Raw genomic sequence first — 25542 nt, forward strand, 5'->3', positions numbered from 1 at the left:
CCAGCCACGAAATTAAAATCAAATGAATTGTAACAACAGCTGATCAAGCTTAAACGTGCTGCTGTGTTTAGCGCGATAAACAAGAGCGAAAAGCCGATCGTTGATCAGTTTCACGATTGAAGTTGCAACAGGCCAGAGAATGACAGGGGAGGCTTCATAACGACAGAATAAATCGTAATATTTTCTCTGAATGTGGGACGATTCCGTTTGTACGACAACTCTACGGACTAACTCTTATGAATAAAATAAAGTTCAACGTCAGTAACTTAGCGCGCACACTGCTCTATAGAAACTCCTGTGCAATTCATAACTTCTTACCTGAAATTCAGTTCACCTCACGCTCCTGCCTTTGGTTTCCCTGATCCACGATCTACCACCGGTCGATCGGCGGTCCCCTCGCCGCCTCGTATGTCTCGTTCCTCGCATGTTTTTCTGACACACACCGGTAGATAGCTGCTCTCGGTTGTAGCTCCGGTTGTAGCTCCGCGTTAGCCAAGACCAAACAACTCAGTTATTTTTTCCACATCGACCAGCATCATCGGCCCATATAAACGAAAAATAAATCCACCTAAGACAAAGTCTGTTGGCGAGCAATCAGGTGATGGTCAGCAGCCTCACTAAAGGCAAGCCCGGGTGCTCGAAGGGTCGCTAGCGGCGCTAGCTAGCGGCGCTAGCCACGCTAGCTAGTTAGCCGGCAACATCGTCAGATATAATATGGGATGTTTTGACAAAACGAGCAGATATTTGAAGTTTACACACCTACATTCTCGCCTGAAAATATCTTAAAAGTTTATTTTGTGACCTAGAAACACGAATAAAAGACATTTAAAACGAAGAGGTGTCCGCCATTGTTTAACTCGGCAGAGGCGCGCTATGGATTATGGGATATTGAGTTTAAAAACAAGCATACAGATTTTCGGCCGTACTACTCCGGTATACCACTAGAGAGAGCCAACCCACCACAAATAAAGTCTGTTTCTATGGAAATTGGCCTAAATTTGCACTAAAATCAAAATATTTCAAAAAGTATAAAAGTCATGAACACCAAAAGTGTATACCATACTAGTCCAGCTCCAGCCGCACAAAATGATCTAACATATGTACCGTATTGTCAAAACTGTTCGGCAGAGAGGCGCGGGAAAATTTTCACTAAAAATATTAATATTTAAAAAACTATAATAGTCATAAACACCAAAAGTCATAGCACACCATTCCTGATCCAGCCGCACAAAATGAGGTAACATATATGAAGCTTGTCTCAAAACTGCGGGGCGAGATTTGCTGCAAAATTTCAGGCGGAAACTGAAGAATAATAATAATAATAATAATAATAAATCCGAGCAATAGTAATATGTGTGCCTCTTGGCATAGGCACACATAATAATAAATCCGACGAATAGTAATATGTGTGCCTCTTGGCATAGGCACACATAATAATAATAAATCCGACGAATAGTAATATGTGTGCCTCTTGCATAGGCACACATAATAATAATAATAATAAATCCGACGAATAGTAATATGTGTGCCTCTTGGCATAGGCACACATAATTAATGGCGCTAGCATGCTAAATATGTAACGCACAGGCATTGCATTTATACATTTGTGCGTACTTGATCGTCACTCTGGGAATATCATATCTCAACAGATAAACCCCGTCCTGTCCTCACTGTGTCTCCATCATGGCTGAGTCCTGGAGCCTCAGTAACTCTGAACTGTGAGGTTGAACATCCGTCTGCAGGATGGAGCTTCTACTGGTATAAAGCTGTTCCTGATCTATCAGAGAAATCCTCCAGTTATGAGCTGCTACCTGATGGCAGTGTACTGCACAGGACTCCTACATCATTCATGGACAGACACACACAGCAGGATATGTGTGCAGAGCTGGAAGAGGAGACCCAGAGTATCACACTGATCACAGTCAACCAAAGTTTGTCTGGTCTGCAGGTGGGTTTAAAAAACTGTCAATCTTCTAAACATTTGGCTCAACTGTTCTGCATATGCTCTTTTCTTTCCTGCATTGATTCGATGATGTGTGAAAAATGTGAAGTGTCCAACTGTCACATGAATTTTCTTTGTGCTGTTCTATTTCTTTATTTCTCACTGGGGGTTTAAAACTATATTTCTATTTACAGTATTTGTAAATACTTTGAATTCAAGATCATAAAAGTCCAATACAACAAGTCAGAATGACAAAATCAAATACAGATAGTCCACACATGTGAAAATCACAAACACAAGAGGCAGAACACGGGTATAATGTTACTATGAGTTAGAGCTGGATGTCTCGAGACATCCAGCCCTCCGTTTGCGAGGTGCGCCTGCTGCGTGTGGCACAGGGAGGAGAGGGCGGGGCGGCGGGGGATTCTCTGGCTGGCTGGAGCAGCATCTAATAACCAACCCGCTAAATAAAACTAAAAAACAAACAAACCAACAAACACTAAAACACCAGACATTATGATACAGACTTATAATTTGCACCGATGTCTTTTCTAAATTCTGTATGCGAAAAGTGAAGCGCGAGAGCCCTCGGTGCGCCTGCTCGCTGCTGAAGTCAAAGTAAACTTTATTGTCATCTCCGCTACAGTCCAGTATATAGAGAGACGAGACGACGAGGCTCCAGTTACAGCAGTGCAAAGTAAACAAACAATAAATATAAGAAGATTAAGAAAATAAATATACACTTTAGGACTCGGGTAAAGGGATCAATAACAATTTAAAATTTATAATTTACAGTTTGATGATTTAAAGTCTCACACAACCTTGTCGACAGGGGAGGGCCCTGCTGCACATTTCATTCATAATGTTGTGAATCCAAGCCCATTATGTATTCATGATTTGAATCCTGGGTTGTGTGAAATCCCAGAAATAAACCCTAGACAAAGCAAATCTGTGACCTAAGGTGTAGGTTTATTAGGTTATGTTGTGGTGGGTTGGGGATGGGTGTTCATAGTGGAGTGCAAAATTAAAACCAATGGAAGATGGACAAGAAAAGTTCAAAGCCATCAGCTGCTCAGTTTAGAAAAAGAGAAAAGAGGAGGAGGAGAAATGAGCAAAAGATACAGGTAAGCAGATGTGTCATTGAATAATGGCAGAGGGAGTGTTAGCCCAGGGCGCCAAACAACCTAGGACCGCCACTGTTTGTAACCCTTGTTTGTCTCATAAGTCACAATCCCTTGCTGCTCAAGTTTGCATACTAAAATATCCTTGGACTGGACCCCAAGTTTTTCTCCAATATGTTTATCGACATGTGAATGTCAGATAGAAAACATTGAAGTGTAAAGTGCCTGTATGATATGACCAAATGTCTATGATGAGTTCCACAAATGTAGATTTCACAGTAAATATTTGTATTTTTTATTTCTGAGTACTCACAAATGGATGCTCCATTCCAAACACGAACACAGAGCAATTTGAATACACAAAACAATTTTTCTAATGCATATTTCGAAACCTGAATTAAAAGTGATCATTTACACACAAAATTTTAAGATCAACTTTACAAGTCTGATCAGAGTTGCTTTAAAACAACTCCCTCTCTGTGCAAATGTGTAAAAATATATCAGATGGTCTCTTCCCTCACTCACAGAATATTAAATATGCATGCATGAATTGGCTGATATATCTAGATAAGATCACATGTGCATGTAACTTTACAGATTCCCAAATGTAAGCTGCCCTCATGTGCTAGTGGAAAACTGGGACATCAGGACTTTATCTATGTTTTTGTGCTATTTCAAATTAAAATAGATTTCTCCTAAATACCCAGAATAGCTCATCACCTCTCAACTAGTAAAGATCCACTTCCCAGTTACAGATGCTATACAGTAACCTATGAAGGCTTTTATATGGTTCACATGGTGCTGCTATATGATGGACATTCTTCTGCTGGGAAAACAGAACTGCAGCCTGCAGAGGGAGAAGAAATGAGAAAGCAATTTGAGATGTGAGAGAATGAATAAGAACGGAGGAGAAAAGGAAGAGGAAAAGTTCTGAAAATCTTCAGAACTCATTGGACTAAATGTGAACCATAAGGAGAAGGCTTATCACAGTGATTGGAGATTGAGCCTGAATTATAACCCTGATTTAACCCCTTCTTACATCCTGTTTTTCAGATGTTCATTCAGCAGCGTCTCTCAAAGTGAGTCCTGGACAGAGTGCAACACTTCACCTCTGACTCTGTCTCACTGACCTGTGAGGGAAACTTCACTGAGTGGAGAGTGAGCAAGTTTAGTGAAAAAGGCTTTTTTTCACACTGCTGTGACTGCCAGAAACTGAGTGGATCCTCTTATAAGATCCACAGCTTACAGGAGGGTGTTACTGTGTACTGGTGTGAGTCTGGATCAGGAGAGCTCAGCAATGCAGTCAACATCACTGTACGAGGTGGTTTAAAGTACTTTCTTTCTTTATTTAATTTTTTCTTTCTGGCTCAAAAACTGGAGCTGAAGATAAAATTTTATTCCCAAAACTGAGCTTTTCAAAACTGTTGCTACTTAATTAAAACAGACAAAAAGACCATTGGAGATGAGACTTCAAATTGCAGAAAAACATGTATATTGAAATACAGTTTTAATAGTTTTAATAAAACTAGTTTTAAGTATCCCCAGGCATAAGCTATGTAGCATAGACTGAACATAATTGGAGACACCTGGAGACAGCAGCTCTGGTGCCCTCAGGGCCTCCCAATTTATTGAGAAGTGTCTACCCAGGTCACCCAATCCCATGGCTTCCTAATAACAGCAGATACTCTGAAAAATCCGCGCTTTCCAGTTCTCCTCCTTAGTTCCCATCCCTGCTAGCATCCCGCTGATAAGTCTTCTATGCATATCTTAAGCTAAGTAGCACATCTCTCTGCCACGAGGAAGGCCTTGAGGGTGCAGGTGCTCTACACCTCCACTATGCTCATAAAACAACCACCAACACCAACACTAAAACATTGAACTTGACACAGTGACAGAAGATAAACAAACATGATGACATGACTGACTGGGGAAACAGAAAGGAAACACAAAAGATGATAACTAAATATACAAATTAATATGGAAAACAGGCCACAAACAAAGGAAAAGTAACAAACATGAAACAAAAACCATGAACCAGAAATACAGATAATATGGCTGGCAATATAGAAAATAAACAGAAGACTATGGAGCTCGAAAGCAAAACTCACCACAACCTATAATAAACCTAAAGACCCAAAGAACAGAACTGTAATAAAAAGATTTAAAAAAAGAAAAGCAAAAAACCGAAAACCATCTCAAACTCAAAATGACCATGACAATGGCTGCATTTAAAGGGACTTCTAAACATAAAACTTGTTAATGTTAAAATGTGTCTTTAATAAAAATACTTTTGAAATTGTTTTAGGGTTCATATTGTTTTTTTGTTTTTTTTACTTTTTCTAGAACATTTATTTCACAGTCCCTAAAAGTTGTGACATTATTGTTTCTTGATGTGGCCTAAACTTACTAAACTTATACATTAAGTACAGATGATTTGAGGTTTGATTTTATCAGATCTGGTTTGACTTTGAGTTTTGACTTTTTGGTCTGATCTTACCTGAAACTTTAGGCTTCAGATCTGAAATCAGTTCATTTATTGTTCCATTCATCATCGGACTCGGTAGTGGAATTATCCTCGTACTGCTGCTGCTGTGCTGCTGCAGAAAGATAAAGGGTGAGAGCTTTTCTCATCAATGATTTGATGTGACACTTTTAAGGAAACTGATTACAAACCAGTGTAACAATAATTTTTAATTTTCTTTTATAGATCTTTGTTGTAACAGGTTGGTGCAAAAGTTTTCTTTCATTTTAAAAATAACATGACATTAAACGTGACAAAACATGACATGATTAAACTGATTAAATACCCAGTAAATACACTGATACACAGTAATTTTTTTTACATGTTTTAGTCTCACTCAGTCTCAGAGCACCAATCAAAGCTCTGCTGCACAACAAAACGCCAACAACGATGAGAATAACGTTTACACCTCTATTCTTCTGGTCAGTCCCAGAAGCTATTGCTTGCAATATTTTTAACACTAAGTTTCTTAACAAACAAATATCATAAAAAAGTAATTTCTCTTTTTTTGTCTGCCCTGCAGATGATTTTCCAATTTATGAAACAGTCAGATTCTCTGGAAACGCTGGACGTGGTACAGTATAACCTCTGATAACAACAAGGCTATAAAAGATGTAATGATTATAAACTGACTGATCAGACCTGATGTCATGTTATTATTTAAGGTGGACCAGCAGATGAACACAGACATGTCACATCTACTCTTGAGCTTAAAGTTATTGATGAGAAGACTGACTTCAGAAATGTAAGGATCCATCCATCCATTCATTTCCGCTTATGCTTTTCAGGGTTGCGGGGGGCGCTGGAGCAGGGTACAGCCTGGACAGGTCGCACGTCTGTCGCAGGGCTAACACACAGAGACAGACAACCATTTTCACTCACGTTCATTCCCGCATTCACACCAATGGGCAATTTAGATTTTGATCAAGTAATGTACCCCACCAACTGGGCAGCACGGTGGTAGCACTGTTATCTCACAGCAAGAAGGTCCTGAGTTCAATTCCACCATCAGGTTGGGGTCTTTCTGTGTGGAGTTTGCATGTTCTCCCCGTGTTTGCGTGGGTTCTCCCGCTTCCTCCCACAGTCCAAAAACATGCAGTTAGTGGGGATTGATCAATCTAAATTGCCCATAGGTGTAAAAATGCAAGGATATTACACTTTATTAATATGTTATTGTAACTCCTAATCTCGAAATAATGATAAAAGGGAGGCTTTTTTAAAAATAAATAAATAAATACACTAACACTGTTATCTGAACAGGGAGAAATGATGACCCAGATGGGAGCTCTGACTACGATGAAGTGAATCTTGAAACAGAGTCAGGTACTTCACAGGATCACTAACAGTGTTGGTCAAGTAATTAGTTACTGACTACTGATTACTTTTCCATGACAAGTAATCCAGTTACTTTACTGATTAATTATTTTTAAATGTAATTAGCTACTTTATTACTTAGTTGCTTTTTAAAAACACGATACACAACCTGAATACATAATAAAGCAATAGACATTTCAGCCCAATTCTATTTTTTCTGCAAAATCCATCATGTAAAATTTAATCAAATGAAAAAATCTCTTTTTAAAAATAATTTTATTAGTTTTAATCTTTTGACTTTATGGCATGTTGCATCAAGCTAAATATTACACATTGTGTATCTACACACGTCCGTTGCTGGTACGGACATCGCACACGCTTATGTCATTGTCATGAGACACTCTCACAAACAAAATCACAGTTTAGTAATGCCGTAATGCAGCATGCCTTACGGGAAAGTAACAGTAATCTAATTACTTTTTTTGAAATGGTAATCCCTTAATATACTTGTTACTTGAAAAAAGTAAACGGATTACAGTAATGTGACGCGTTACTACCATCCCTGATCGCTAATAATCAAATTACTTTCAGAATGAAATAAATCATATTGTTCTTACAGTAAAACAATAATGGAATTTTGTTGGAATAAGTTTACTTTATTTTCTTTAGTTACATTCAGTCTTTTGCTTTAGCTTAGTTTAGCCACAAAATTTAAAAAAGCAAACAAACAAGACTTTCAAATTTCACAAAGACATCCATCTAAAATCAGGAAAAGCCGCATAAATAAATGTGCTTTTTCATAATATGAATGTAAAATAGCACAAGACAAGACAAGAACATAAAATAAATAATTGAACATTAAACCATGTTTGATAACATTTCTGTAACTGTAAAATAATTTAGTTGACTCGGCACTCATGGAAGACTGACAATACCATTTACTTTGTATTAAATCCTTATTTATGTTGCACTAAATATATATATATATGTATATGTGTAAAAAAAATGTCTTAAGTCTTAGTCTGACTTCACATCATCACAGTGGACTAATAAAAGAAACATTTTATTTACGGGGTGTCAAAATGTGACTGAATTAATATTTTCCTTTTTTGTTTCCAGAGTGGCAACAGTAAAGATACCAAAGGACACATGAACACACATCAGGCTTTGATTTCACAGTTTGTCACCCTGGATAAAGCACGGTACCTCATACAGATTGACACATTTTACAGTTTGTCTCCCCCTCCCAAAAAACAACAAAAAGAAACAAAAACAAATGTGAATGGACATCAGGTCAAACCAGAATTTTAAACAAGGGAACCAAAACAGTCTTCTGCAACTGTAACACTTTGAACTGTAATGTTTTAAATGATCTCTCCCACGGACTCAGATTCTTTGTCAAAAACTTTATCTAGAAGATTAAGCCTGAGGTTTAGAAAATTAGCTAGTCTAAAGAATTAAAGAAAATAATTAGGAGAATTTTGAACCATAAGGGTCACATGTTAGACTATTCTGTCAGGGCATCAGTTACTCCTTATTTATGGTGGTTATGGAGTTCTTTGATACTACATTCAATGTTACAGTGCTTTAGACATGCATGTCTGAAATCTGTTAAAGCTGAATAGGAATTAACTCTTAACTGGGAATGTCATAAAGTTGTGTGATAATATTCAGGAATGTAAACATCAGCTGAGGTCCCACAGGATCTCGGCTCGGTCTGGCGTCTCCCAGTTTGACCTCGGGACTTTCAGGCCATACTCCGCACAGATGTTTCTGTATACTACGCCACCTTGTCTGTGGTGTTCTATGTATGCCCTGCCTGCTAGCATCTTGCACCCTGCTGCATTTCTTTGTCTCTTTTTATACTAAGTATTAATGTGCTGGAAATTAAATGATTGAATCAAATGTTTTTTTTCGTAGTGTGCGTTCTTCTCTCTATAAACACGATAGCATTAAAATGAGGCTTACATCCACCTTGGTCATGTTGGCGCAGAATACCTTTTGAATATCACTGATTCATCTTAATATGGCTTTGTTATATATATTACAATAACAGGTTATAATTGTCTCTGAATAACTGTTATTTTTTGAAAAACAAAATAAACAGAAACTTTCACTTGAAATTCATCACTAAACAGTGAAATGAATGATACACATGTACTATATCCATATAAAGCAAACAGTTACAGTCAAAATTATATCAAGTACATTAAAATGGTTAAGAACAGGACAAATAAGAAAATCCACTTGTACTTGTTTTTACACTTGTATCTATAATGTTATTAAAGTTTGTTTAAAAAGAACAAAGAACAAAAACAAAAACGCTGTTCATTTTGAAATAAATACTGACGAGAAAGTGAGCTGCTTTGGTATGGGAACGCCAGGACTGACATAATGAATGAATTGAATACAATACAATATAAATATAACCTCAATAAATGAAGTCAGTGTGCAGCGGGGGTTATGACAGCTGTGTACCGGGACCTGCACTTTGTCGGCGGTAAACAGCTCGAGCGCTTGCGAGGCGAGTGGGTCTATCCCACGCTTTGCTGTGAGACTGGGCTGGGCAGACATCTCCGAAATCATTGAAGCACTTTTGCAAAGAGACTCTGTCTTGACAAACAACCAGATATCAGAAGATTAAACCACTACATTCTCGCTAAAAAAATATTAAAACTGTACCTGGTGACACACAAACAGGGTTTTTTAAAGTAGAGTTCTGTTAGTTTCCACATGCCGGTTGTTGGTGTGCAGAAACGCCTTCTAGAAACAATGGCCACCAGGCCAAAGCAATGGTTTTGACTCGATCAGCGTTAACCACGCCCCCTGGGTTTGATGGGTGAGGTTGACAGATAAAATTATTTCATGGTGAGAGCTGAAGGAGTCATCTCTGCCAAAATGAATTAATTAAATACACCATTAAATAATGAATTTAATTTAATTCTGCAACATGCTGTAAATTGAGTCAATCTGTTTGGAGGCCTGTGCCTTCTCCATGGTGGCAGTCTCTGAAGTACTTTGTGTGTTGTTGCCAGAGCAGACCGTCACTTCTGGACAGGTGTAGATGGTATCTGCTTTGTGGCTTTCCATGGAGATCATTTCCTGTCTTGAGCTGCTGGTCTGGCTGGACTGAAAGACGTCCACACTCTCATAAACAGGGTCAGGATCATTGGAAGACGAGGCTCTAGACTGAGATAATGGCAGTGTTGTTATGACCTGAACATTAGATGCTTGTACATGGAAATAATGAAGTAAAATTTGTATTCACTTATATTATCACACCATGTACCAGAACCTTCCTAATTCTTGGAATGAGCAGGTTAGATGATAAATATCTGTTACCAAATACATCTTACCTGGTAGGATTTGTATTTTGTTTTAACTAAAAAGAACGAAAATGCTCCAAGAATAATTAATACAAAAACAGGAATAAGTATTCCTTTTAGTATGACTTGTTGTGATTTCTCTTCATCTTTATTAGATTTAAAACCTGCAGATATGAAAACATAGTTTCAGTGAGTATTTTTTTTTCTTTTCAGACATAAAAATAAAATGACTTTTATGATAACAAACAAAAATCGAATTATTTACATTACAGGGAAAGATAAACTGAATATTTTCTTCTATTTGTCAAAAATAAAACCAACAGCCTGTTATTTAAATGTAATACTTAATACTCACACATTAAGCTTTGAGAAGCTTTATTTGTGCTAACATGGTTGTTGCCTCTGCAGACCACAGCTCTGTTCTCAGTGAAGATGGTGATGTTGACCTCACTGAATGATTTCTGGGATGTTCTACAGCCGTCTTCATCACAAACAGACCAAAGCCAATAACCCTGGATGGAGCAGTTTACTGTGATACTGCAGAGTCCAGCAGACTGGTTGGAGCTAAAGTTTGACATTATAATGACAGGTCTGGGAACCACATCTGCAACATTGAGCCAAACAGATAAATTAATGATTTAATGCAAAAAGAGAACTGACAATGAACTAGGTGATTATAAAATTGTAGGATATATGATGTTGTGGTTAAAGACAACAACCCTTCAGCCAAGGAAATGTAAATGCTGACTGTAAGGTAAATGCTACCAAATCCAGAAAAAAATATAATATGTAAAATAGATTCATGCACAGACTAAAGACAAAGTTCTGCTTATATCTTACCTTGAACAATAACTTGATGTTTCTCTGACACTGAAATGAAGTCACGGCTGAGTGAGAGTTCATATATGCCAGCGTCTGTATCAGCCAGGTTTTTAATACACAGGGAGAGGTTTCCAGCACTATAAGTCACTCTGTCTGTGTATTTTGGATTGATTTTTCTATCATCAGCAATAATTGTCGTGTTAAATTTCCATTCGACACGTTCATATTCTGGCAATTTCTTAACATTCAGACACACTGAGCTGTTTTTTAGTCCATAATATGTCATTGTTGGGGCCTCTGCCATGAGACCTAAGAGGAAAAGTGCAGCAAGAGTCTTAAAATATATTATTTTAAAACCACAACATGTACACAATAGATATATTGTAGTAAGTGTATGGTGTATGAAAGAGGAAATCACTTTACCATTATTTGTTTTTCAACATTATGTTGCAAAACAGTAATTCCCTTTTAATCAAACTTCCAAGGAAAATATGCATTTAATTTCACTCATTAAACTTTGCTTTAATCATCACAATTGCATTTTTCCCTAATGAAATCTCTGATACATATCTTTAAAAAAATGATTTGATAAATTAACATTAGGTTAAGTTTTCCATTAGTTATGTAAAGAACAGAAACATTTTCATTCAGCTTACCTGTAACAATCCAAAAACTCAGAAGCAGAATCATTTTTAATCCACACAAATTTATCTGAACGTAAGAAAAGTGGAATTCATCAACAGGAAATCTGCTGTGCATGGTTTCTCTGCTGTAGCCAGCTATGAATGCAGCAAATATGGCAGGTGTCAGATAGAAGAAGGAAATCCTTCAAAGCCCAGCGAGCGATACACCATCTGCTGGTTCAGAGAAAGAATAAAACTCTGCCAAATCCAGCTAAACTACACTTCAATTAATAAATGATGATCTGTTTTTTCTGTTCATTCATTATGATTCAAATACAAACGGTGAAGAGTATATTAGGGTAGACCTTTGTGTGTGTGCGATTGGATGTTGGCATGCTGTGTGTAGCACAGAAACATTAAGACTGTTCATTTGATTAGAGCAGTAAATAGTTTCCCCACTGAGGGAGCATTTAGGATGAAGAGTGGAAAGGCAGACCCAGATGACATCTGGTGAGGTACTGAGATAGAAAAATAAAGGACAGGGAATAACTATGGGGATGACTTGCTGAAGCAAAGTTGAGAAGAGAGGGGACAATCACTACAGCTGTATGGTTTGCAGACGATAACACTTACAAAAAGACAGGAAGCTGAGCTGAAGATTTCACTGGGAGTGAACAGAATGGACAGGATGAGAAATGAGTACATCAGAGGGACGACTCAGGTTGAGCTGTTTGAAGACAAAGTCAGAGAGACAAGGCTGAGATGGTTTGGACATGTGCAGAGGAGGGATAGTTGATATACTAAACAAAGGATGTTGAAGATGGAGCTGTTAGGCAGGAGGAAGAAAAGGACCACAGAGAAGATTCATGGATGTAGAGAAGAAGGACATACAGAGGGTTGGTGTGACAGAAGAGGATGATAGGGATGAAGATAGATGGAGGCAGATGATCCTGTATTCACCAGATGTTTGAAGGTTGTTTGTGTTGGGTGGTGCCCATTAGTATTTCAAACTCTTTGCCTTCACCTCCTTCTATCTCATATCTTAGAGATGATTGTCTCACCAGTGAATATCTGAGGCCAGGTAGTAAGAAGTTTCCCTATGATTCTGTTGGAAACAATTTAGAACAATTTAGGACACAAAGAAAAAATTTAACCTAAACAGAAAAACATAAACATTTCTAGGTGACATTTATGATAAATATGTGAATGCATATTGCTTTGTTCTGCAACAATCTTTAAAAACAGCTCAAATATTATTTCAGGATTTATTTAGTGCACAGAGCTCAACTGTTTTACCCAAGTAATTAACATTTTATTTTGAAAATACTTGATTCCTTGCAGATGGTTTGTATATAGTTTTAGTTGTAGTTTTAGTATTGTTCTTCATTTGTTACCTCAGTGTTTCCTGCTCATGTGTCAGTTTCAGTTGCCCTTTGTTAACTTCATTGTTGTGGCTGTTTAACTGTTTAGTTTTTAATTCACATTTCCTGTTTTATTTTGATAGTCAGTTCTTTCTTGTGTCTGTATTGAGTTTTACTTCTCTTGTATCATAAGTGTATGACTGCTTTATGTGTTTATTTCTAAGTGTCATTTTTTCACTGAAAAATCTAAAGTTTTCAGAGACAATCAAAGGTCACAAACACTGCAAATGTTTAAAAATGATTCTTCATTATGGAGGAAAGATGAGGTCACATCATTCACTTTTTTTTTTCAAAATGAATTTTCTACAAACTTTTTGAGATTCTGAGCTGTTTTATTCCAGATTAAATGTTAAAACCTGCCACTTTCCTGAATGATGACTGGATCACTTTCTGTTATGAGTGAATTTGTCCCTTTTTGCAAATCACCTGCAGTTACAGATGCCCCCACTAGAGGTCATAAATACTCTGTCTGATTCACCTGCTGTGGTATTGAAAGTCAGCAAAGTACTACACTTCACAGGTCAGGGCCAGTAAGTTGTGAAGTGGGGTGTCAATTGTTCAGACCAGCACATCCCACAGATGTTCGATTGGAATGACATCTGGGGAATTTGGAGGCCAAGTCAACACCTCAAACTCATTGCTGTTCTCCTCAAACCCTTCCTAGACCATTTATGTTTTGTGACAGGCCAGATTGTCCTGCTGAAAGTGGCCACAGCCATCAGGGTTTGATTAGGTAGGTGATAAAAGTAACATTCACGTCCATAGATGGCAGAATCTAAGGTCTCCCAGGAGAAAATTGCCGAAAACATCACACTGCCTCTGCTGGCTTGCTTTCTTTCCATAGTGGATCTTGGTGCCTGGTGTTTCCCAAGTAATCAACGCACAAGCACCTGGCTATCCACATAATGTAAAAGAAAATGTGATTTATCAAACCAGCCCACTTTCATTCATTAATCTGTGGTCCAGTTGTAATGCTCACAGGAGCGTTGTTGGTGGTTTCTGTACTGAACAGAGGTCAGCATGGGAACCCTGACTGGTCTACACCATTGCAGTCCCATACTCAACAAACTGTGACGCTCTGTGTATTCTGACACCTTTCTATCAGAACCAGCATGAACTTTTTCAATAACTTGAGCTACAGTAACTTGTCTCTTGGATTAGACCACCCAGGCCAGCCTTCACTCCAGTTGTGCATCAGTGAGCCTTGGCCGTCCATGACCCTGTCACTGCTTCACCACTGTTCCTTCCACAGACCAAGTTTGATCGACACTGACCACTGCAGACTGGGAACACCCCACAAGAGCTGCAGTTTTAGAGATGCTATGACCCAGTCATCTAGCCATCACAGTTTTGGACTTCACAAACTTAACTTTGAGAATAAAATGTTCACTTTTCCCCAATAAATCCCACTCACTAACAGGTGCCATGATAAAGAAATATTCAGTGTTATTGAATTTACCTGAGAATGTTTATAATGTAATACCTGATTGATGTATAATCCTGCATATATGCCAACAGCATAATTCAGTGAGATAATCTGCACTACACACACTGTTGATATTTTCAGGTCACATAAACATGAAAAGAAAATCCACATGTATGAAGCCACAGCTCTTCAGTAAATATACAGTTTGTATGGTGGGTGTGTGTTTGAGTGCTCACACACTTAACATGGTTATATTAACATTTTAACCAATAATCTCAATGAAATGTTTGGTTTATGATACAAAATATAACACAGAGGACGTCATTTAGAGCAACACAGGAGATGTAAATATAAGTAATGGAAGAAAAACAGTTTCTCACCTTCAGTGTTTCCATGGATGACTGTACTGAGCACTAAAATAATGAATGAAACATCATCAGACATTATACAACTGACAAAATCACAATAAATATATAAACTTTGGCTTTTTAAAGGTAAATCTTCAGATGGCACAGTTATTGCTTATCATCTAATGTATGTGTTACTATTAGCTGTCAAACAGACTGGAGACATGAAAAAGAACTTTAAAAAACATAAAAACCTAAACATATTAATAAATTGTGAACCATGAATGTAATGTATGCAAACAGCTGCAGTGCATCTAAGTTTAAACAGTTACTGTTATACTTTGTTGAATAGTGGTGTGCGATACTGCATATTTTGATATAGATCCAAACCAAGTAAATACGGGCCAGTATTGCTGATACCCAGCTCAATCTCAATCACTCTCAATTTTCATGACCTTAAGTATGTTTTGTGATGTTTCCTTTTTTATTATTAAATAGTTAAAACCCAGGACATAATTAGGACAATGTTTATAACTAAATAGAAAATGCTTTATTATTGTGGCAGGGCGTGGTCTGCGATGCCACTCACCTGCCTGACATCTACAATCACACCTCACCGGCTTAAAACCTGTGCTCTGCTTGTGTTGTTGTTGTTGTTGGTGGTGATGTGTAGCGGCAGCGGGAGAGCTGCAGTCATTGAATGTACAGCAGCCGTGTGATTATTGTAAGAATAAATGATGCTGCGAAACATTAAAATGTCATCAGGTCAGCCATGGTGGTTTACAGTGGGTCTGAAACCCAGGAAGGAATACGCGGTTGACCGAGGACTGAGCCAGCAAAGGGAGGAGCTGGCGCAAATGGTGGCCAAGCTGGTGGCCATGCTGCAGGATCAGACTGAATGCCACCTGCAGAGGATGAAGAATCTGGCGGCTCTGATCCGGTCCTGCTTGACATCGCTGCCCCTGCCCTCAACCCTTGACTGCGTGGCGCCCGTGCCGGCCGCCAGGGTGGGACTAGTCAGTATGCAGCCTGCCGCCGCACCCATCCCCACTCCTCAGGTGGAAGTGGCTGGGGCACCCGTACTTGTTGCACCCGTCCCAGTGTTCTGACAAGAAGTTCCTACTTCGTGAAAACATCCTACAGTAGCGTAAAATCGATATTTGGATCTATCCGCCCACAACTAGTGTTGAAGCTGTCAGGTAAACAGGTTAAAGCAGTGATACACTGTAACTGTCACCAGTGAGAAACATTTTCCTTCATCACTGCCATTCAAACAGTAAAGGTGTGTATTGTACTCACAGAATAACCCCAGCAAACAGAGCAAAGAGTGCCCCATCCTCACGTCCAGCCCTGCACGCTGATCTGCATCTAATCTCAAAGTGTTCGACTTTGCATTGATAATAAATGCAGAACAAAGAGAAGCTGCACTTAATGTAGATAAGACCAGAGTTTATATTCAGCTCCTCCTTCTATCACCTCTCTGTGCTTCCTTCCTTTTACTCCAACCTGAAATAGCTCCTGTAGCTAGTTCTTTCTCTCTAATATACAAAGTTGCTCTGCTGCTTAGTTACTGACACACTTTGCTGTCCTGTGGATCCTGCTGGAGTTTTCTTTATCTGCAGACTGAGAGTCATCTTCAGCAAGTGTTTTGAAATATTCATTAATATTCATGGTGATACAGATGTCATCTCATCCCCCTTTGTCACACTCCTACTTCTACACTTCAATATACTTTTAGTTGGTCACAGGTAAGGGGCAGCGATAGCTCAGTAGGAAGTGTGTTTGCCCCATGATCAGAAAGGTGGGGGTTCAAATCCACCAAACGGATGCTCTGAGGTACCACTGAGCAAGGTATCATCTCTACAGAGGTCTAATTTCCTATTGGATTAATAAAGAACACATTATTCACATTATTATTATGGAAATTCTTTTCTTCGCTGAGTCAATATGCAGACAGACAGACTCATGTAGTGCAAACGTAACTTGAAACTAAACTAAAACTACTGTGAGTTCTGCAGTCACATGTTCGGGACACTGGGGCTGCACTAGTAATCTAGCACTGTGGGCATATTCCCCAGTGGTTTGATGCAATTTTGGACCGATGAACAGGCTTAATGGGCTGCTGTGCACCAGCTGTACAAGCAGTGACAGCAGCCCATTTGTTCATTTTCACTACTGACACTAGATTGCTCTGTCAAATCTCTTAATGCGACTGTCCCGTCCATTGCCTTCGCTGTGTGCTAATGCAGCTTATAGAAAAAAAAATAGTGTGGAAGAAGTGTCAAAAAAGTGGAGCTGGAAAGATGAGCAAAACAATAAAAAGAAAGCTAAAAATAGCCAAATGTGTCAAATTAATAGACGTAGCTGTGAACACTAGTAGCAGCAACAACTAGTATCCAGGCCTCACAGTATCAAGTGGCTGCTGCTGGTAGCACCAGCTGTGGAAGAGATGAGGAAGATGAAATTCACGTAGTAAGAAAAAAGACTGAAGGACATAATTAAGAAGGGAGTCTCAGGGTGCCTGATTTGGGGTGAAACCCTCCATGCATGGTGAGGAGCTTCATTGTGTTGATGTCAGTGGCTTCTCTCTCTCTCTCTGCAGATATTTGGTGGTTGCAGCTGTCCTATCAGCCTCTTTGTGGTTCACATTTTCCTGTGGAACTTGCAGGTACTTGTAGCTTTCCTTGAGGTCTTCAGTATTGCCTTCTGTTAGTTCGATCCCCTCAGTTCTGACTACTTTCTTTCTCTTCATTACCATCTAACTACACTTCTCTATTCCAAATACATTCTATAGATCCTGGTGGTGTAGATCCATCAATTGATGTTTTGCTAACTCCTGTCATACAGCTTAATGTCATCCATGTGGAGGAGGTGGCTGGTGATTCCACCATTCCATAGTCGGTGTCCATAGCTGGTCTTGTTGATGATCTCACCGAGGGTGTTCAGGCCTATGCAGAAAACGTGCTAGATAGATCCCGCACTTGATGGTGATTTGTGCAATTGACTTGAAGTTGGTTCTATGTTTGTTCGCCACATCCCCATTGAAATCCTGATGAAAGCTCTAAGAGTCCTGTATGTACAGTTCTAAGCATTCCAGGATCCATGTGTGGGAGATTGAGTCCTAAGCTTTCTTGTAGTTCATTCAAGCAGTGCACAGGTTGGCGAGTCTTGTATTCCGGTCTATTCCTTTCTGTGCACCGCTCATGTATTGAGCCATATGCCTGTTCATATGCCTGATAGGAGCTTCCATGTGGTACTGATGCAGGTTATTGTTGGAAAGGATAGGTAGTTGGATGGGGAATCTGATGTCTGCCACTGTGATGCTTACTGGCTCTTGCTCAGGGAGGTTGGTCTTCTCTTAGGTCCACTTGCAATTGAGCATTGTTATGGGTTGCATCCTTCTCCCAGATGCTCCTCCAGTATTGCTCCATCTCCAGTCTTAGTGGGACTGTTCCCATAGTGTTCGCATGCCACTGAGGGCACACCTTGGATATACATCAGTGGAGTACAGCTGGTTTATTCTCCTAGCTTCTATCTCTCTTGTATACCTCTTCAACTGACCAAAGCTGTGAGTCTTTGCTTGGCCGTTTCCAAAGCCTCAGGTATGGGCAGCTTGATGTACTCCTAATGCATTCCTTTATTGATCATACTTTTGTGCAGCTCCGATAGTTCGTTAACCGCTGTCTGCACTGTCTTGGCCTCTATTTAAAGTACAGAGATGGTACAGATAAGCCTGCAGAATTATACCACACAGAAATACTGACACAGTATTTAAAGAAAACTGTCTTAAAGTGCAAACACTGACGGCAGCTGCTTTTCAGTGTGAGAAACAAGTTTTTCACAGCTGCACAGTTTTTTTAGTCCAGCATGTGTCATCACCACAGTGACTTTTATTTTATCTATTTTGACGCAGTGTCATGCATACTTAATTGTCACAATGATAACTAAAATTCCAGTGAGGGCTTGATATAAACATGTATCATGCATACAGAGAGCAAAGTAAATTTCCAACTGTGATATTTATCGTAACTTCTTGCTAACTCTCTGCTAATGTACCGATAACATAAAACAAGACATCAGTTAAACGGACGACTTCATGAAACCACAGACTGCGTTTCCTGTTTTCGTGCTGGACCAGACAGAAACCACAAGGCCTTAGTGATGTGACTAAAACAGTCTTTTACACACATGCAGTGAATAATTCAGCAACGATTCAGTCATTGAGTTTATTTCAAATACTGTAATGAACTGAATTACTGCTGAAACAAATAAAAACTTCTGTTGCTCCATGTTTATATGCTGTTTGTGACTCAGTGAGAGTCACAGCTGTTGTCACTGATCTCTGTTGTGTTGCTCCTCCTGCCCCAAGCTTTCCATGAATGCGTGTGGTCAAGTGTTCCCAGAACAGCAACACACCACTGAATATTAACTGTGAGGGTGTCTGCTTTTGAGCTTCTTTCTTCTGCTTTTAACTGAACTGTGTCTAGTTGTTAGAATGAGAGCTGAAATAATTTTTTACACATTCTGAGCCCGAGCAAAATGCTCCTAGAAAAGTTGTGTTATCTTATTTTCTTTCACATATGTTATAGTACAATGATGTAAACAGATCTGAGTACTAAACAACAGTTTTTATACTTGTTGCACTGACGTCAGCTCATGCAGGAGTTTGCTTTACATGGTTAAAAACAGATGTGTTGTCACGGGCTGCAACGGCAGACCGTGGAGTAGCAGAGAAAGTAGCGCCCAAACGCGAGACTCTAGTGAAGGACAGTGGATTTATTTACGGTGAGTGGACAGAAACAACAACTATATACAATTCCAGCACTGTGACTCCTGTGGCGATTCCTCTATGAATCCCACACAGTGCACGCGTCCATAGCAGTGAAAAGGTGACAACTCCAAAAACCCGATTCCACTCCGTGATTTCCCCTCGTGATGACATTCCTGACTCCCGACTCCTGGTGACACAAAACACACACAGCTCAGCAGGCAGCCTTCAGTAGCGAAGTCGTTCACAACACACTAATCTACGGAGGTACTTAACAGGTCTGACATAGTATAATCCCGCGCCGACTGGAGCTCCGCCACCTTCTTAAATAAAACGCTCCGCATGAAGCCATCAGCTGCAGCTGGTGAGGGCTAATGAGCGGCAGGTGCGGCAGTCCCCAGTGCGGGAACACTTCCGGGTCGCAGTCCCCTCAGCAACCCCAAAACATCCGGGAGCACACAGGGAGAAAGGACAAAAAATTGAGAGAAAACCACCAAAACATAACATATGGAAAAACATATACAAGAAATACATGAGCTCTCCATGTGTGTGGCAACACTCACAGTATAAATGCAGTACTGCTTAACAACACTGGGTGATGCACGTCTCACTTTTGGTGGTTTTTCAAGACTTGTTGTGAAGACTTGCCCCCCCGGGGGGCGGGCCCCACACTTTGGCAAGGTCTGAAATCAAAGACACACTCCTGTCTCCTGGATGAAGCTGGTTACTGTGATACTGCAGAGTCAAGCAGACAGGCCGGAGTCAAACACTGACAGGATCATGACTGGTCCCATTGTCACTGCTGTCAGGCCCCTCACAACACCACATACCCACTCTTCAGGAGTTTGTAGAGTGGTGTGACAGCTCCAAACTTGAATTGAATGTGAGCAAAACCAAAGAGATGGTGGTGATCAATGTTCCCTCTAATTTTTCATGTGTCTGAGCGAACACACAAACTCCCTGAGCGGTCCCTTGGACCACTGTGAGCGACATCAGACGTGTGCACTGTGGTCACGCCAGCATCTAATCCATCCAAGTTACATGGTTTATTAAAATAATCAAATTACAGCATTTACATTTATGTTACACTACTTTTAATTAACTGATTTAGCCCACTTACAATGAAAATTTTAAAATCTTGTTCATGACCTGTGTAGTATGTTAACACTATTGGAAGTAAAAATAACTTGAACACAACGTTTTTTTTTTTTAAATAAAGCTCTGACTTGTATTATGAGTATGAGTCTGTGGTCTGGGAGAGAGTCCTGTAACTCTCTGTCTGCAATATACAGTGTATAATGACCAATGTTGGGCAGTTAATTATATAGTTACTTCTTCAAAAAAGTAACTGAGTTATGCAAACAACAAAGTTTTTTGCAGCTATTTTTTTAAATGCAGCCAAGGCACTTTTAAATAAACATTTCAAACTATTTACAGAACAATCAGCTGTTCTGCATCAAATCTGATGCCACACAAATTTTTGTGCCACTCCAAAAAATTATTTCTGTCCACTATGAGATAAAGGAGAACAACAGCCTGATACCTGCAGGCCTGACAACAGCAGATGTATCACTCCTGTAACACCTGTAACATTCAGCAGTCGCCTCATTGTTCTGACACACACAACAAAACTAAACTACACACTAACTACACAAGATTTGTGCTAAATGTCGAAAATCTGTCACATGACAAAACACTGCCGTCACTCCTAAAACTTCCCCCTTCCTAAACAACCAAATGCCATGTTGCCATATCATGTTTTTGATTGGTCGACGTGGTACATTTTCCACCAATAGGAAAGGGTGGGGTTTTTAAAGTTTTGCTCACAGGTGGAGAGCACTTTCATTATAAAATGCAGTTTTTTACATAAAATATAAACAATAATAGTATTCAGGAATATAACAAACATTGCATATATATATTTTTTTATCATAACTCTGGTTTTACGTGGCCTATCAACACAATTTAAAAACTGGTATAAAGTCCACACTTTTTCCGTCAATTGTTCCATCTGACCTGCTCACATCTCCAATGGTTGTACACGTTGTCATTAACGTGGCTTCACTCCACATCAGCCACGCTGCTTTGCTAGCTAAAACACCGGTGTCGGCACATAAGGACGCTGTCATAGCCTGTCAACGACGTTGATTGGCTGCATATATACTAATGTGAATCACATCGTTGGCTGGACGATGGGATAAGGTGGCATCGTTCTAATCCCATATGGGAGCAGCCAGTCACTTACTGACTAACACTGCAAAACAGAATTATTAAATTAAATTATTAAATCGCAGGACTCCAGGATCAGATACACACAATGTACTGTAAGGGCCTGATTTTTTTTTTAATTAAGTCTAATATTAGAATTTAAACAGACAGTTTAAAAAGAATTTGAAACATAAGCTATCTTACTTTATGAATGTGTCTTTTAATAGAAAGTTTGTTTGCTAAAGTTTTATTTTTCACATTTGTTTCTTTAGTTTTTTCTGTAACCTTTTTTTTGTGGGTTTTTAAAAATTGTTTCTTGATATAGCATAAAGTTAAACATTAAGTTAGTGCTGTCGGCATTAATCTCGTTAAAATGACGGTAACACCATAATCGCATTAACATAGCAAATCTAAGTTAACTAGTTACCGCAGATCGCCCTGTGCGTGGGGCTGCACGCCATCAACACGTTAGCGCGGTTAGCTTGTTAACGCGTTGACACCGTCCAGCCTTACAGCACTACATTAAATACAATTGAATTTGAAGTTTGGGCTGGCACTGTGTTTATTGGACCTACTTGGACATCTTTCTGAGCTTACAGCTGATAGCCAGCAGAGGGCGCAGTTTAGTCATTTATTCAGCTTCCACTCTGCTCAGCAGCTTGTTACTGTGCGCACTGAACAAACTTTGATAGACCCTCAAAGTGCTTTTATCAAAGCCTTCAAACATTAGCTGTCGAGTTAATTTGATTGTTGCTTTTACTTGTTTTTGAACACTACTTGCTCATGTCGTAGTCCTGCATCTTTGACTCAGGGTTTTGAGCTTTTAAATTCTTGTTTATTATAAGTTCTTTGTTTGGTTCTTAGTTTGTTTAAATTTGGTTAATCAGTCAGTACTGAGCTCTTTGTTCATGTTAGACTTCTGGATAGGTTTCATTTTGTCTCCTATGAGTTATTAGTTCCCTCCCTCCATCTTCCTGTGTCACTTTCTCCCATGTTCAGTGTTCAAGTTCCTGTTTTATTTTGTAGTTATGGCTTGACTCTTATGTGACTTCCTGTCTGTCTTTTGTTTAACTTTTGTTTTTATTCCTGATGTTCCTGATCAAATCAAGACTATTTTCCCACTCCCTCACATATTCCATATGTTGTTGTTGAGTTCATGTTTTCCACATTGTCTTAATGTGGCAACCAGTCAGTCGTTTGGAGAGCAGCTGGTTGTGTCTCAGGGGGAGTCAGCTGGTCTCTACAGTCAGTCTAGAGTCTTGTAATGAAAGCATATACACTTTTTACATATTTTTTTTTATGTCTTGCACAGTCTTGGTTCCAGTCTTCATCTTGCAGGCAGCTCCTTAAATAGCTTCTTTACTTGGGATATTGGGTTGCACTGTCTCCTCGTGTGGTCTCTTAAAGAGTGACCTTGTACATAAAGAATGTGTAATGTAGTGGAGACATTTAGTAGAGAGTGTACAGTCAATGAGAGATTATCTCTCTGGTTTTAAGACCTACAAGTTTCTACATGTGCTGACTGAAAAAGTTTCTACCTGCCCTGACTAATAGTGAAATAATTCCCAGTACATATGGAATCTGTAATGTAGTAGATGCGTACTGTCTCATTCAGAGAACCCAGATTACAATGTAACCGTACATTCCTCATGTTTTGTTTCCTGCTATTTGGGTTTGTGTATTTTGGGCTGACATGATTTGAATAAATTATTAATTGTGTTTGTCTCTGAGTCCAGCATTGACACCTGTGATTTGTCTTTGGCATGATCACTTTTTGTCTGGCTGCCCTACAAGCTGTTTGTCAAATGGAAATGAACTTTCTCAGATAAAGCTGGAACAATATCAGTGTTATTAAATAACTATGGCCCATGTCTGTGTATTTGCACAGTCTCACAGTTTAAGTCTCTTAAAAGCGTATCCAAATGGAGAGTGTTTTGTTGATTTCTGATGGATGTACAAGTTTTAAAACACTGAAACAAAATTCCAACTAATTGAGAGTTGCAAAGAAATACAAGATCACACAGCAAACCTCACAATAATGAATGATATATTTGTTCTTTTGAACAACCTGCAATAACCACATGTGTGTAAAACACTGTTGTTGGTTACTGTCGGTCTCTCACAGACAGTTTTTTTTAATCTAATGATAGACTGGGCCTCTAAGAGAAGAGGAAATGCAGCCTGTGGTTTCAGCCTGAAGTTTTCTTTGTTGCAAATGTCTTGTTTTATGTTATCAGCACACAGCAGAGAGTTAAAAAGGAATCCAGACAAAGAGCAAAGTGTAAATGTTCACTTTAATTTCTGTCTGCATGGCACATTTTTATACAGTGTGTCATTGTGGTGATGACACACTAAACAATAAAGATGTATGTGGGCACCAAGAGAAGCTGTGAAATATTTGTTTCTCACCCTGAAAAGCTGCTTCCTCCGAGAGTCTGTGCATGTTCATGCTGTAAAAGTTAATATATGTGTGAATTAAAAGAAATACTCTGCCTCGCGCTCTACCCACTAAATCATACACAGATAAGTTCTTCTGCAACTTTATAAAGGCTAATTTTAAAGTATATGTTAAGCAGAGTATATCAAATAACAGACTATTAGGAAGACTGACGTTGTCTGCCCAAACTGTGAATTTTAGTCATTGTTATCTTAGTCTTTGAAGCTAATTTTGGACCTTCCTGAGAAACTGAGCTACACTGCACATTCATATGGACTTGTCAATGAGGAATTGTCCCCACCCTAAAACCTTCAGCACTTTATTGTCCTTAAACATGATGCTGCATTCAGTAACACTTGAAACTGCAGTGACTGAGACCATTAATGTAACCAGAATATATTTACTGGTGTCATAAATCAGCTGAACATCAGGGTTGTTTTCTCATGGACTTCAACCAGAGGAGTCACCACCTCCTGATGAATTAAACCAATATAGATTTAAATAAAACCATCATTATTAATCCAATAGAACTTTAAGGACTGTTAACACAGTGTACAACTTCTGTTTTGTTGTATCAAGTTTGTATTATTTTTTTTATATGAAGTTGAATGAAGTTCATATTAACTGTGTGTAATGAGAACCTTGGGTTTTAGTTTCACAGGAAGTTGCACTTGTCAGTAAAGACACGTGATTGGTGGAAAATATTGTGTGAATATTTCTGTGTGGTATAACTATAGGTGACCACATAGCTGCAGGCTCATCTGTACCATCTCTGCACTTAGAATATAACAATAGCTGTGTCCCAAAACGTCGGCTGCATCCTCCGGAGGCCGCATTTGAAGGCCGATTACGTCACAGCCAGGCGACGAAGGCTGTCCCATTTCGTTGACTCCTTCAAATGCGGCCGACAAATGCGTCCTTCATTTCCCCGAATTTGAAGGATGGGTCGGGTGTGTCCTTCATGGCCCACCATATCCCAGAATTCATAGCACGGCCCAGCCAAATTTCAGCTGCCAACAATGGTGGCCGCTACTAAGTTTTAAAATTAGTCTTATTAATCTTTCTGGGTCACAAAATAAACTTTTAACATATTTTCTCTCCCGGCTTCATCGTTTTCAGACCCCCGCTCTTTTGCTACTCAGGTTAAACATGATATATAAGTCACTCGGATGACTTAAAAATTTAATTGTTTGACTTTTATTCAGGCTGTTTGAATAGTCCCGGAGGAACCCACCCGGTATGGATTAGATAAAGTTATTGATTATT

At 39.1% G+C, this 25542-nt stretch overlaps 1 protein-coding gene and 1 long non-coding RNA gene across 2 annotated transcripts; one reads left to right on the forward strand and one right to left on the reverse strand.

The window, feature by feature from the left end:
* The first annotated feature begins 5572 nt into the window (after window positions 1–5572).
* Window positions 5573–6003, forward strand: LOC134623556 (uncharacterized). Its single transcript, XR_010093373.1, has 3 exons — window positions 5573–5677; window positions 5771–5786; window positions 5916–6003. It is a non-coding gene; the product is annotated as an uncharacterized LOC134623556 (long non-coding RNA).
* A 3832-nt stretch (window positions 6004–9835) lies between these two features.
* LOC134623557 (T-lymphocyte surface antigen Ly-9-like) lies at window positions 9836–11350 on the reverse strand. Its single transcript, XM_063468640.1, has 4 exons — window positions 11065–11350; window positions 10580–10828; window positions 10255–10280; window positions 9836–10087 (listed from the first exon to the last, which is right to left on the reverse strand). Exons 1-4 carry the CDS (start codon window positions 11348–11350, stop codon window positions 9836–9838), a joined length of 813 nt encoding a protein of 270 aa, XP_063324710.1.
* Window positions 11351–25542: the final 14192 nt, after the last annotated feature.

The sequence above is a fragment of the Pelmatolapia mariae genome, unplaced genomic scaffold (assembly GCF_036321145.2).
Source record: "Pelmatolapia mariae isolate MD_Pm_ZW unplaced genomic scaffold, Pm_UMD_F_2 NODE_ptg000746l+_length_25542_cov_1, whole genome shotgun sequence".
Classification (NCBI taxonomy): domain Eukaryota; kingdom Metazoa; phylum Chordata; class Actinopteri; order Cichliformes; family Cichlidae; genus Pelmatolapia; species Pelmatolapia mariae.

Coding starts and splice junctions, on each gene's coding strand:
- LOC134623557 (XM_063468640.1), bottom strand. CDS start 11,350: ATGGCAGAGGCCCCAACAATGACATATTATGGACTAAAAAACAGCTCA. Junction 10,281..10,579: donor AGCTTCTCAAAGCTTAATGT/GTGAGTATTAAG, acceptor CGTTCTTTTTAG/TTAAAACAAAATACAAATCC. Junction 10,088..10,254: donor CAAAATACAAATCCTACCAG/GTAAGATGTATT, acceptor CCATTATCTCAG/TCTAGAGCCTCGTCTTCCAA.